This window comes from Camelus bactrianus, chromosome 11 (assembly GCF_048773025.1).
Source record: "Camelus bactrianus isolate YW-2024 breed Bactrian camel chromosome 11, ASM4877302v1, whole genome shotgun sequence".
Taxonomy (NCBI): Eukaryota; Metazoa; Chordata; class Mammalia; order Artiodactyla; family Camelidae; genus Camelus; species Camelus bactrianus.
This window is the reverse complement of record NC_133549.1, coordinates 28,818,908-28,832,519: the sequence shown is the minus strand read 5'-3', so window position 1 is coordinate 28,832,519 and position 13,612 is coordinate 28,818,908. Positions and strand designations below refer to the sequence as shown.

General features: G+C 41.0%; 1 protein-coding gene across 4 annotated transcripts in view; it reads right to left on the bottom strand.

The window, feature by feature from the left end:
- Positions 1-12,496, bottom strand: part of SHTN1 (shootin 1) — a 90,677-nt gene extending 78,181 nt beyond the window's left edge. For 2 of the 4 annotated variants that reach the window (XM_010969854.3, XM_045506574.2), the window contains exon 1: positions 12,087-12,481. In XM_010969854.3, the coding sequence (XP_010968156.1) occupies positions 12,087-12,144 (58 nt within the window). In that variant the 5' untranslated portion in view covers positions 12,145-12,481. Of the gene's footprint in view, positions 1-12,086 lie in introns of all 4 variants that reach the window. The other 2 variants (XM_045506577.2, XM_010969855.3) reach the window with 2 other exon arrangements.
- Between the last annotated feature and the right edge of the window lie 1,116 nt (positions 12,497-13,612).

Here is a 13,612-nt window from a genome sequence, read left to right as displayed (position 1 = left end):
CTGCCCTAAACCATGTTCACACACACACACACATACACACACACCCCATAGTGACTACTCATGTAAACCCATCTTCAGCAAAACTGGTAAAAACTGAAGTGACCTACGTTATTCAGCTACTTCGTTTTTGGCAATACTAAAGAGTCACAAGGAAACTGTTTCAAAACTGGCTCATAGGTTCAAAAATTTTTAACATGAGTCGCACAAGTGATTTGGTGAGAAAGATCTTCCAAATCTTGAATTAATCAATGCAAAAGAAGACATGAACTTGACCAATTCTCTGCCATATGAAAGATATCTGCAGGTTGGGAAGACTTCATCCCTCGGGTTTACAGATACAGTAGACTGCAAAGGAAGGTCATATACCACAGCACATACCATTAAACAGGGCAGCCTAATCCCAGCCTGAGCACCTCATTTAGCCAAGGGGCCTTGGGCAAACTGGTTACTTTGACTGAGTCTCAGATTCCTCACGGTTATCAGTAGTAACTGTACGTCTCTCATAGTGTTGTCACTAAGAGCAAGTGAGCTAACGTGTAAGATACAAGAGTGCTCAGGCATAGTAAGTGTTCAATACGTGGTGGCCATCGTTACTATTACTGATACAGCAAAGTATGCCAGATCTTCTGCTCATGACAACAGATTAGGCGGCTCCAGAATGCCTTAGGTTTCAGGCTTACTTCTGTCACACGTGGCCTGAAAGATGGCAGAGCAGAAAATCCCTGAAATCTTAAGTATCATTACTCTCCACCAATTAAAAGGAGGAGAGAGGGGACTAAAGATCAACTGCAGTTTGTTTTACTGAGAAAGAAAGTAGCAAAGAAGTGGGGAAGCGTACCTAAAGCTGTACTATTCAATCCCAGCTGCATGTCAGAATCACCTGAGGAGCTTCTAAATCCTGCAGCTGTACAGTCCCCTCTCCACCTATCCCCAACCCAAGATTCTGATTTAACTGGTCTAGGGTGGACTTTGGGCATCCGTTTTTTTGTTGTTTTTTTTGTTTTTTTTTGAGAAGTAAGCACCCTAGGGGATTCTAATGTGCAGCCGAAGAGGGGACTCACTACCTAAGGGTATAGAATGGAAGAAAATGGAAGAAGTGGAGAAAACAAGGAGAATGTCAGGCAGCACACGTGTTTGAAGAATCATGCTGGTTTTCTATTTTCTAACTCCCTAATGCTAAGAAAGGGAATTTTTTCCAAGATGCCAATCATGACATAGCCAGTCCAGGAAGCAGCTGAGTAGACTTAACTGCTTGAGAAACGTGATAACCGAAGTCCGTAACTACAGGTCAACAGCACCTCTGGCAAGAGTGAACAACAGTTTGCATGGGACTTTCCTAGGTTTAGGACTGAAGAGTCCAGTGTCCCTGGAAACCTCTCAGTCCCAGGTAGCTTAACGCACATAGCTTAGCCCCAGATCAGTATTTCCAACCAGTACTTTCCAGACCCACATTGTCAAATGTGGTAGCCACTAGTCACATGTGGCTATTTACACTTAAATTAACTAAAATTAAATGAAATTGAAAATTCAGCTCTTCAGCTGCACTGACCACATTCAAGTGCTCAATAGCTACATGTGGCTAGTGGCTCCCACTGCGGATAGTAGACACAGAACACTTCCATCACAGCAGAAAGTTCTACTGGACAGTACAATTCTGGACATCTCTGTCCAGATACCTTATAAGCACCTCAAACTCAACATGCTGGAAAGTGAACTATCAATTCCCTTCCACCCAAGCCTCCTACATCCTGTTTGCAGGATCATCATCTACCTAGTCCCCGGCTAGTACCTCAGGATCACCCCTGATTCCCCACTTTCTTCCACCTCCAAAGGATCACTAAACTGCTAAGATATCAAAATGTCTCTCCAATCTGCCCTTCCTCTATAGGAATCGCTGCCCTAATTCTGACCCTCAGTAACGGCAAAACCCTCTTATCTAGCCTCTAGCCTCACTCTATCCCAAGTTCATTATTCGCAAGGTGAATAGCACTATAACAAAGTAACCTAGTTATTTCATTCTCTTGTTTAAAAGCTGCCAAAGACATCAGCTTCACAAGCTGGGGGATCCCACTCTCCTCTCGCCATTCAGCTTCAGAGACCACAACTCACTCCATCACATCCAAAGCCCCAATGCTTCCCTGAATCCTCTAAGACCTTTCATATCCAGGAGTCTACAAATATTCTTCCCTCTACCTGCAAGGTCTTCTTCCCATCTTCCCGACCTCCTCTTTTCAATGCAATTCAACTGCCATTTCTTTTAAGAAGCTCTCCGCATATACCTCAGACAAAAATCAGCATTTATATTTCTAATAAACTACCAGAGTACAATGCTGTTCATATATCTCTCTTAGAGCACGCAACGTTATAAATTGAGCACAGGCCTATATTCTTGTGCTTTCTCCCACTCAATACATTACTGTATACCTCACACCTAGCAGAATACCAAGCAGAGTTCATGCCTATGATGAAAGAATAGTTGGTTCATATAAATCTGTGATGTAGGGCAATTAAGCCAAATATTAATGTCCCCATTTTTAAAAATTTGAAGACACAAATACATAGAAAACTCAAACCCCACAGTCAGAAATGGTGGAAGTAGAACCAGTCTACTGATTCCCAAAGTCATTCATGTAAAAAAAAAATTTCTGAGCATTACTGTGTGCAACGTGCTAAAGCACTAGACCAGAAACAACCCTCTAGGGTGAAGACTGTCTTTCTGAGTCCAGACGCTCTCTTCTAGCACAAAGCCTGACATACAGTAGGCACGTGATAAACGTGTGTTAAATTAAGGAAGAAGGAAGAAAGGATCCAGGGCTTCACGTGAACAAATCATGGAAGAGCACATGCTCTCCTCCTCACATTAAAAGGATCTCTTTTATCATATGTTACAAGACACTTAAAAATCAAGCTTCCAATAGCCATCAAAGATAACCAGAAAAACACTACCTTGTGAAATCTTCTAATATATATTCTCATCCATTGAGTCTGCATCTCTGAGACTCATGGAACCTTGAAATACCTCTTACTAATGGGGTATGAGGACATGAGTCATAACAGATAATGTTCAATTAGGACATTATTCCCTTCTGCACACATCCCAATGGATCGTGCTCTTAAAGCCAGAATACAAAGAGAAGTCATTTATACCTCACTTGTTAATTAAAGCATTAGAAAAGCCAAGGAAAACACTACTGGAAAATCTGATCAAAAAACAAAGGTGACAGATTTCATATCTGAAAAGAAATCATGGTAAAACTGAAATTCACTCATTACTTGGTAGAACACACAGTACAGTGTTAATAATTTAATTATACTTAAGAAGTACTCTCAAACTATTGATGACTTGGAGTTAATCAACAGAAAGGAAGGAAAATGAGTAACATGAAAGTACACATGTAAGTCTGGTTTCTGCTCTGGCATGTAAGGAGCTTGTAAGCTGACACTCTGGTCTTTACAATCACAAAAAAGGTGAACAAACTGAAAATCAGTAAGTCTTCTTAGGTCCACCAGAGAACTGACATCACAGGGCAAATCACGGCTCCAAAAATTGGAGAGACACTCGGGGAGATACAGAGGAACACAACTTATTAGAGCAGAGCCAAGGTGCAGAACCTCAGGAATCAGTACCAACATAGCAACAGTCTAAACTGTAACTGACAAACTAGAGGCTCAGTTCCAACAAGTTTGAGAGTCAAAAACTCTAAGTGTGGGCCAGTCTTAGGAAGCCCCGACGCTTTAGTGAGTTTTACTTCCTCAGGTCCTCACAGTGAATACTGAGAAAATTTCCCGACTGCTTCTGGCAGCGGAGAGGGAAAGCAGTCATCATGAAATATGCCCAGAGTATATGCCCAGAGTATGCCTAAGGCCTTCCTTCAAGAGATATTATTTTATCAGAGCCTAACAGACTTAAGGGAAGGTAATACTCAACTCCAGTCCCCTTTAGCCTTCTTATCTCACCTACAGGGGAAAAATAAAACTGACAAGCACTGATGAAAGTCACAGCCCTGGGGCACAGGCTCGCTAAAAGACAGAGACTCTATCACAGGACTATTTCCCTTCCCCCATACCTTACCACCACACGAATGTTTATAGCAGCTTTATTTATAACTGCCAAAACTTGGAAGCAACCACAATGTTTATCAACAGATGAATGGATAAACTGACTGTGGTACATCCAGACAATGGAGTATTATTCAGTGACAAAAAGAAATGAGCTACCAAGCACAAAAAGACATGGGAGAAGCTTAAATGCATATTACCAAGTGAAAGAAGCCAATCTAAAAAGGCTACATTCTGTACAACTGCAACCATATGACATCATGGAAAAGGCAAAACTATGGAGCCAGTTAAAAGATCAGTGGTTGACAGGAGTTTCAGGGTAAGGTGGGAGTGATGAACAGGTAGAACAGAAGAAATTTTCGGAGCAGTGAAATTATTCTGTTTGATAATGTAATGATGAATACATGTTATATAACTGTAAAAACCCATAGAATGTACAACATAAAGAATAAACCATAGTAAACTATGGGCTTTATTTAATAATAATGGATCGATACTGCCTCACCAATTCTAAGAAATGTACCACACTAAAGCAAGACGATAATACAGGAGACAGGGCAAGGGGGATATGAGGGGCTACGTGGGAATTCTCTGTACTTTCTGCTCAATTTTTCTGTAACTTAAAACTGCTCCTCAAAGTCTCATTTAAAACAAAACTATACACACACACACACACATATATATATATACATGCACACACACATACATACATGACTCATACCCTGATTTGTGCCAGAGGATTTGAGATAGGCTCAAGTAACTGAAAGGATCCTAATATATTACTATTCACTGTACCATACAAAAATTTCAGAACTCTTGTTTTAATGTTTAAAATACTTAGCATGGTAAACAGAGAAAAACAAAAGCAGTGTTCCTTCTACATTTTAAAGCAAAGCTTGGCTGTGTAACAGCATTACTGAGTAAAATCTACAGCACAACAAAGTTTAAAATACACATACTTTTGGGATCTAACAATTCCACTTTTGAGAATTTTTCCTACAGCTGCACTTACAGATATATGTGTACAAGGATGTAAGCAGCATTACTGTTTTTAATAAACTTTAGTTTTATAAACTTTACATTCATAGCAAAACTGTAAACATAGCAGAGTTCCCATATGCCCTACACCCAGCTTCTCCTATTATTAACATCTTACATTTGTATGACACATTTATTTCAATTAATGGACCAATATTGACAAACTATTATGAACTAAAGTCCATATTTTATCTTATTTCCTTAGTTTTTACTTAATGTCCTATGTTTGTTCTAGGATCCCATCCAGATACCACATTACATTTAGTCATCATGTCTCCTTAAACACCCCTCAACTGTGACACGCTTCTCAGACTTTCCTTGTTTTTGATAACTTTGACAGTTTTGAGGAGTACTGGTCAGATATTTTGTAGAATATCCCTCAACATGGAATGTTTTCCTCATGATTAGATTGGGGCTATGGATTTTGGGGGGAGGACCACAGAGGTAAAGTGCCATTTTCATCACCTCAAATCAAAGGTACACACCATCAACATGACTTAAATCACTATTGAAGCTGACCCTGATCACCCAGCTGAGGTAATGTCTGTCGGGTTTCTCCACTGTAAAGCTACTATTTCCTCCCTTTTGATACTGTCCTCTCTGGAAGGAGGTCACTATGCACAGCCCACAGCTAAGGAGCAGGCATTATGCTGGACCTCTTTGAGCAGTATATATATAAATTATTTGGACTTGTTCTGTAAGGAAGATTTTCCTCTTCTCATTTATTCAATCATTTATTTATATCAGTATGGACTTATGAATATTTATTTTATACTTTGGGTTATAATCCAGTGTTTTGCTGTTCAGACTGTTCCATCTTTGGCCATTGGAAGTTCTTTCAGTTGGCTCTTTGTAACTCTTTGACATATCCCCATCACTGTGGGCTCATCTGAGCACTTACTTTCTAGTATACAAGATGCTCCAGGCTCATCTTGTATATAACCTGCCCTAGTCACTCCAGACCTAGAGTCAGCCGTTTCTCCCAGGAGCTCTGTTCTTTTTACTGGAGAATAGTATTAGAAGCCATGTTCTGGAGCTAGATGTACTCACTGCTACTGGTACACCTAGGCTCTCAGCTGACAAAGCAAGGAAATAGATATGTGTATACTAACCCAATACATATATTTCTGTATATAACCATCTATATCTATATTAAGCTAAACATGAGTTCAACTGATGTCTCCAACTCAACTATTTCCAATTATTTCCATTATTCTGTCAAAATAATGCCCTAGCTATTTTCTAGCCTAGAAGCTAAGGGAACACTGGAAGCCTCTTTTAATTACTAAATCAACTCTAGGAATAAGCTTGACTAAATTTCCATCGGAACCTTAAGCACTGGCTCAACAATTTTGGAGAAAATGATACTAACTCTCAAGATGAAAGGTTATCTTGCTTTAAAACCAATAAAAATACAGAAGTTTGTTTTTCAGAGGACACTAACTACATTGTGGGAGATCCATACAGTCAGTGGAACATTAAGCAATCAATTTTTAAAGATTTAACTCTGTATGTACTGGTATGAATTCTACAATATATAAAGTGATAAATATATACGTACATCCAATACAATTTCTAGAAGGAAATACAACAAAAGGTTAACAGTAGATAACTCTGAGGAATGGAAATGGGATTAGAACATGGATTATCAACAAGGTGACAACATCCTCAAAGAGGGAAAAAAATGTTACATATGACAATGGCTTGCAGCCCTCCAAAAGATCACAGTTCACAAAAAGATGCAGAGTATATCTGTGGTATTAAAATTTTACGGGGAGGGGAATCAACTAGGGGAAAAAATGTCCCAAAAGACTCCTTAGGAGAGTATAATTAAATAAAGATTGAGAAACAATGAGTTAGAAGGAATAGGTAATTGTACTTTCACTCTATATGCTTTTTTCTTCTACAAGTATATGTTTATTTTTAAATTTAATTTTTTTTCAAAAACAAAAGTAAGACTGATCTACCTAATGGAAGTGTTAAGTGAATACTGAAATTCTGACTAGAAGATGTGGTTCCTCAGGCCATGCTGAGTGTCTAACTGGGGTCTCTTCGGCAGTGGCTCACCAACTATAGGAGGAAACTGAATTTTTAATAAGTACACTGGTTTACAACAAAAATTATATGGCCCACAAAGCTTAAAACACTTACTCTGGCCATTTACAGAAAAAGTCTATTAACCCCTGATATCCAGTATATTAGCTTAAAATTTTTTTGGCATATTCATATGGTGGAATCTATTCAGCAATGCAAACAAATGAACTACAGCTACATGCAACAATACTGGTAAACCCCACACCCATAATGAGTGAAAGAAGACAGAAGCAAATAATATATACTGTATGATTCCATTTACGTAAATTTCAGAAACTTACAAAACTTGTCTTTGGTGACACTGAGTATCTTACGGTAATCGGAGAGGTTATGAAGGGGCTTCTGGAAATGTTCTAAGTGTTGTAAGAAACATTTACTTTTTAAAATAATTCACTGAGACGTTCATTTATATTCTGTGTACTTTTCTCAATCCATATTATAGTTTTTTATTAAAGCAAAAAAATTTAAAGGTAAATCTTACAAAAATATTACCGAATGAAGAAAAATAAATTTACCAACCCTCTTCTCATAGATAAGTAAATGCACATGTACCTTGGTTATTCAGACACAGGTGGCCCCTGGACCACACTTGGAAAACAGTGGTGTAAAGCCAAGTTTGCACTTGACACCAAGACAGCCATTTAGTCTCAAACAGCTTTCTGTGGGTCCAAGATTGACAATGAGTCAGCTTTTCCAGACTGATTGTGGCAGACAACAGTTTCAGCCCCTTCTGTCAAAATAATGTCCTGGCTATTTTCTAGCCTAGAAGCTAAGGGAACAGTGGAAGCCTCTTTTAATTACTAAATCAACTCTAGGAATAAGCTTGACTAAATTTCCATCTGAGCCTTAAGCACTGGCTCAGCAATCTTGGAGAAAATGATACCAACTCTCAAGATGAAAGGTTATCTTGCTTTAAAACCAATTATCTTACCATAGGAAATCCATTTTAAATAGTGTTCATCCAAGAACAGCCCATAACTTTTGTTTGTTTGTTGTTGTTGTTTTGGTCTTAGGTTAGAACATCCTTTTTGCTCAGTGGCAATCACTCTCTTCAAAACTTCCTCAACAAGATCCAAATGATACAGCCTTATTATGGTGACTAGTTTAGTGGACATCTGTTGTTTATGTCTGCCCAGCCTGCATTCCACCCTCCTCCGGCAGTGGCACACCATTCTTTTTTGGACTACTCCAATCCATTGGTCTTTGTAGGGGCTGCCAATCAAGGGGCTCTGCCCTTCCCTGGCCAAAGAATTGAAACACATGACCCAAACAAGTCCAATTAGACACTCTCCTAGCATCTCTAGACTAGGAATTCCTCACCAGCAGGGACAAGGTTTTGTCTATCTCTGTGATGCCTAGCACAGTGCCTGGTTATGAATATTCAATGCATGTGGGCTGAATGAATTACAAAGAAAATCATGTACCTTAAACAAATGCTGAGCTAAGTCTATCATTTCCCAACAGAATTCTGGATGGGGAGCAAATTGTATTATGTTTTGTAAGGGAAATGTCCACTTTAGTAAGCTAGGAAATATGCACTGGAAATAGAATCCTAAGTTGCCATTTTTCAGTGCATTAAAGATGTCAATCAGTCCAATAAAATAAAGCCCCCAAAAAGACAAAAGGAGAACTACCTCATTACCTCAACATCTGCTTGAGCATAAGCAATCGCACGCTGGCTAATTTTTTTTAAAGGGACATTATATAACTTTCTAGAAAGACATAATATAGCTAATTATACTATTCACTAGAAGGGAACATACAATGTTTTGAAGTAATTCAGAAGTGGGTGTGATTTATAAGACGTAGAGCTTAGGGAATGGTAAGTATAAATTAGAGATTGTTCATATTATGACAGACTCCGTGATTACATTTCACAACTTTTATCAAAAGCAGCCTTATTCACCACACCACTAAAGGCTTCACATTAGGGAAGGCTGCTGTCAGCTCCGCCATTTAGAGTAGATGGGAACCTTCTTTCAGAACACCCTCCTATGGGATGGGTTCATATTTTAGACTTAAAACACACTAGGGAAGGAACAATATGATGAAAACTAAATGGCCAATAAACATGTTAAAAGGTTACTAATAATCAGGTCAAATTTTTTAAAGTTGCTATTTTTTTTCATCAGATTTGCAAAATTTAAGCAACCTGTCATGTGTCAAATTAGTAAAGACTGCTGTTGGTCAATGTTGACCAGCGTGTGGGGAAATGGACACTGTTGGGGGGAAAGTGAAATGGTACAGCCATTTGGCAAGGGGGGCACTTTTCCAATGTCTAGAAAAAAGTTATGTGTACATGTCCTCTAATCCAACAATTCCATTTCAAAGACTATATCCTAGAAAAAACATTGTAATTGTACAAACTGACTTGTATGATTATTTGATTAATGACTGTCTACTAGACAAGAACCCTGTCTGTCTGGTTCACCATCTCTTCCTCCAGTGCCTAGCACATGGGCCTCACATACGGTAGGTACCTGATATTTGTCAAAGGAGTAAATGAATATGTTTACTTAGCATTAAAAAATAAAAATAGAATATTTAATCAATAATATTCTTCCTGTTCACATTAAATAGGAGTGGAATTATTCACAATGTTAACAGGCAGTAAAAAATATTATCTATTTTCAAAAATAAATCACACACACCAGCTTTCAAAATTGATCATAATATTGGTAAGAGTCCAAACACCTAGTTGCCAGTTTTTCCAACTCAAATCTCTAGCTTCCCAGTTAGTTCCAAAATTTAAACAGTAATTAAATACTCTTGAAATAAGTCAATTGCTATCACGGTCTACAATCCACTGACAAATAAATGACCTGGTTTTGAGATGTATAAAAATCACACTGTGGGCTGAAAAAAAATCCCAACACCTGTATAACCAGACTCAATATCCTAAAAAAAAAAAAAGAAAAGAAAAGAAAAGAAAAGAAAAGAAAAGAAAGAAAGAAAGAAAGAAAGAAAGAAAGAAAGAAAGAAAGAAAGAAAGAAAGAAAAAAAAGGTTATCTTCAAGAAACACAAATTTCAAAGTCTAACTGTTCTATTACCTTTGACATGCCTATAATGGAGGAAATATATCCTCTAAAAATACTAATGCATAAATTTGTTTGTTTTCCAATATAACTGGAGAAAGAACTAGAAACTCAAAAAATCCTCCATTTTTCTCAGCTCTCAAATCCAACACAAAGATCTGTTCCAAAGTCAAATATAAATAACCCGTGGGTTATCTGCACTGTTAATCTGTCCTTGAAATTATATACAGATGAAAAGAAGTGAAATTAAAAATTTTAACATTTTTTGAAAATTGACCATCCATCAAAAGAGGTGATATATCCAATGACAGGTATTACCAATAATGAAAACTCCCAACAGCCTAGATATGAAGAGTCTTTATGTTGGGGGTGGGAAGAGAAGGCTAGTGTTACTTAGAAATAAAATACTAATAAAAACCAGCCCCTCACTAAAACACTTGAGAAATTCCAGATAAAGGCATTTTGCCCACCTACTAGATTCACTGACGCTTGTGATTGTATGGCCTTAGGCTAATCTAGGATGGGAGTTGAAGCTACTGGGAAGACAAGAGCCATTAACTTTATCCAACACTGTCTAGATGCTAGATACCACAGAGGAATGCATTCTGTCCATTTTGGTGAGATTAAATGATTTCCCCAAGGCCACACAGTTACTGAATAGTCATGTTGAAATGTGTTTTCAGGAATGTGGACTTCAGAGGGATCCACATACCCTTATGAATGTATGTTTGTAGTTTCTAGGAGTAACAAGTCATAGTACTGGACAGACCTCATGAAATATCTGGTTTAGCCTTTAGTCAAGTAAGGCTTGATTAAGCACAAGACCCATGGATGGGAAGACACACTTTCAAGCTTATAGAGTTGGTGAGTTGAGTCAAGAGACATGAAAGAGCTGAGACCAAACACCCAGATTAGCCACAGAGCAGGGACCCTTCCACTATATGGCTATGTCATTAAGTTAGTCAGAAAAGCACTTTTTTCTACACATTTTTTACTTCCTAAATTTGTATGGTTCCTCTCTATCGTGACCCATATTCTCGAGCCACCTTTGGTCAGGATAATAATAATTTTAAATTTAAAAAGTGTTAGGTTCACACTTGATTGTTAAGGTGGCCTTGTTCAGAAGTGTGGTTAAGTGCTGAAAATGACTGATTAAAACAGTTCTTTATTAAGGGATTAAAACAGTTCTTTATCTAGTCAGTGTAGAAACGCATGCACATGGCCTGGCTTTCCTGCAAACCAGAGACAAGTTCTAATTCAAGAAGCCCCACATAGGCAGGGTGTTGCCTCACTGACTAATAAATTGCTAAAAATGGGAAGCGATATAACACACCAATGGCCTCAAAATCTTAGCTGGGTAAGGAAAGAGGAACTAGGCCAAACCAGAATGAAAAGCTGGAAAGGCTGTGAAGCAGCGCCGCAGGCCTCCCAGCTTCAATGTGCAAGGGTGGGGCCAAGGCTAGGGAGCAAGGCCAGCAGAGCTACTCAAACCGCCCCCTCTCCAAGATAACTGGCCCCACCCGCGTCTCCCGCGTGTAAGGTGGCACCGAGGGCCCTTGTCCGCGCCAGAATCCTTGTCCCTTCCCGAACCCTGGATCGCCAGCTAAGTCCACCAGCGCGTAGCTATTCCCGCACTGCCTGGCCCGACAAGCAAGCACCCGCACGTTACCCTCTGCCCTGGGCTCGCCAAAGCGCGCAGGACGCGGAGGACGCTTCTCCACGGATACGAAGCTACTGGGGTGACCACGGCGGCCCCAATACCTCCCGCCCAGCTTCCACCACCCCAAAACCAGCGCCCTGGAGTGGTCTCCGCCCACGGGCCGCGGCTGCCCGCACCTGGCAGCCACGCGCCTGCCTACCTTGCTCCTTTAGACTGGAGATGAGCTGCAGCTGTTTCTCCTCGTCCGAGCTGTTCATTTTGGCAGGTGGGGCCGGGAATAAAAAGAAAGGAGGGAGAGGCGAAGGGTACAGCGGGGGAAGAGAGGAAGAAAAAGCAAGATGCCGGTGGCTTGCGCCTTCACTACCCGGAAGTTGGATTAGCTCCCGCTCCTCCTCCTCCTGGCGCGGAGCGCGCGGGTGAGATCATCCCCACGCACCTACTCAGCAGCCTTGACTTCTACACCTGCAGGCCGGCGGCGGGCGGGGAAAGGGGCGGAGACGGACCCGCAGCCCAGGGGCAGGAGGTGGGGACGACGGAGGCACCAGCGGAGGCAGCGGGCTCGCAACCTGAGCCCTAGCCTGCGGCTGCCTCTGCGACCTGGCTTCCTCGCCCGAGGCCGGCGCCGCAGGATGCGCAGGCAGAGGGCGTGAGGGCCTGCGCGAGTTCTCCCTGCTCGCTCTTGCACCCCCTTCTCCGCCTCCACCCACCACAGACACCAGAAGCGCGTTCAGGAGAAAACCTGCCGTGGGTCTGCAACCTTTATGAGAACCCCACTTGGAACGCTGCCTGAGGGCCTCTCCCCGCGAGCTGCCAACGTAAAGTGGGACGTAATGGGCAATAAACACCCAGGATTCTTCCCCAATTCTCGCACAGTGGACTCTGATGGCGGTGCAAGGAAACCTAGGTGTCCACAGGGGCAGGCTCAGTGTTGTACGTTTTGCGCCTTGAAAAGCACAGAGGTACTGAAACAGGCCGACCTAGTAAATTACACAGTGAGCGAAGGAGGGCGTGGTAGTCAGTTAACAGTCCCAGCTCCTGGGCTGGCTTCCTCCAGCAGCACTGGGTTTAAGAGGTGGTCAGAACTGGGCCCCGGCGCAGGTGGGTCTCCGGACCTCACGAATTATCTGATTTGCGGAGGGAAAATCTCTTTAGGGAGGAGGCCACTGCAGTTCGAATGCCCAAGGTCACACATCTGCCTGGCAGCAGAGCCTGGTGGAGTGAAGACCAGCATTTGTCCCAATTCACTGCTTTCTGCACTGTTTATACCCAGCTCTGGGTTAGAGCCTGCCAGATTTCAAAATGGCTCTCCCCAACCCCCAACTGCCAGACAGTCTTTGGTTAAGTCTCCTGACCTCTTTGAACTTCACCCAAAAATGGGCATAAGTACTAATACGTACTCTCCTGAAAGAGCTGTAAGTGTTGAACAAGCAGAGGAAGATAAACAAAACACCACATCCAGAATTTGACATAAAATAGGTGTTCTTCAAAAAAAAAAAGTTACAGGTGTGTGAAAAAGGGGTTGTGGATGCTAATTATAAGCTAAAATAGGCAGTTCTTTTACACTAGTCATTAAGCATACAAAATAAATCCAAGTTGAATTAGGCTTACTGCACATCTTGGTTTTTCTCACTACCTCAAAGCTCTTCGTGTGGGTGGGTCCTGCACCAGCACAGTGCTTCTGCTCATCCCTCGCATGCTGTTTTATGTAACTGCCCAACTGCATTT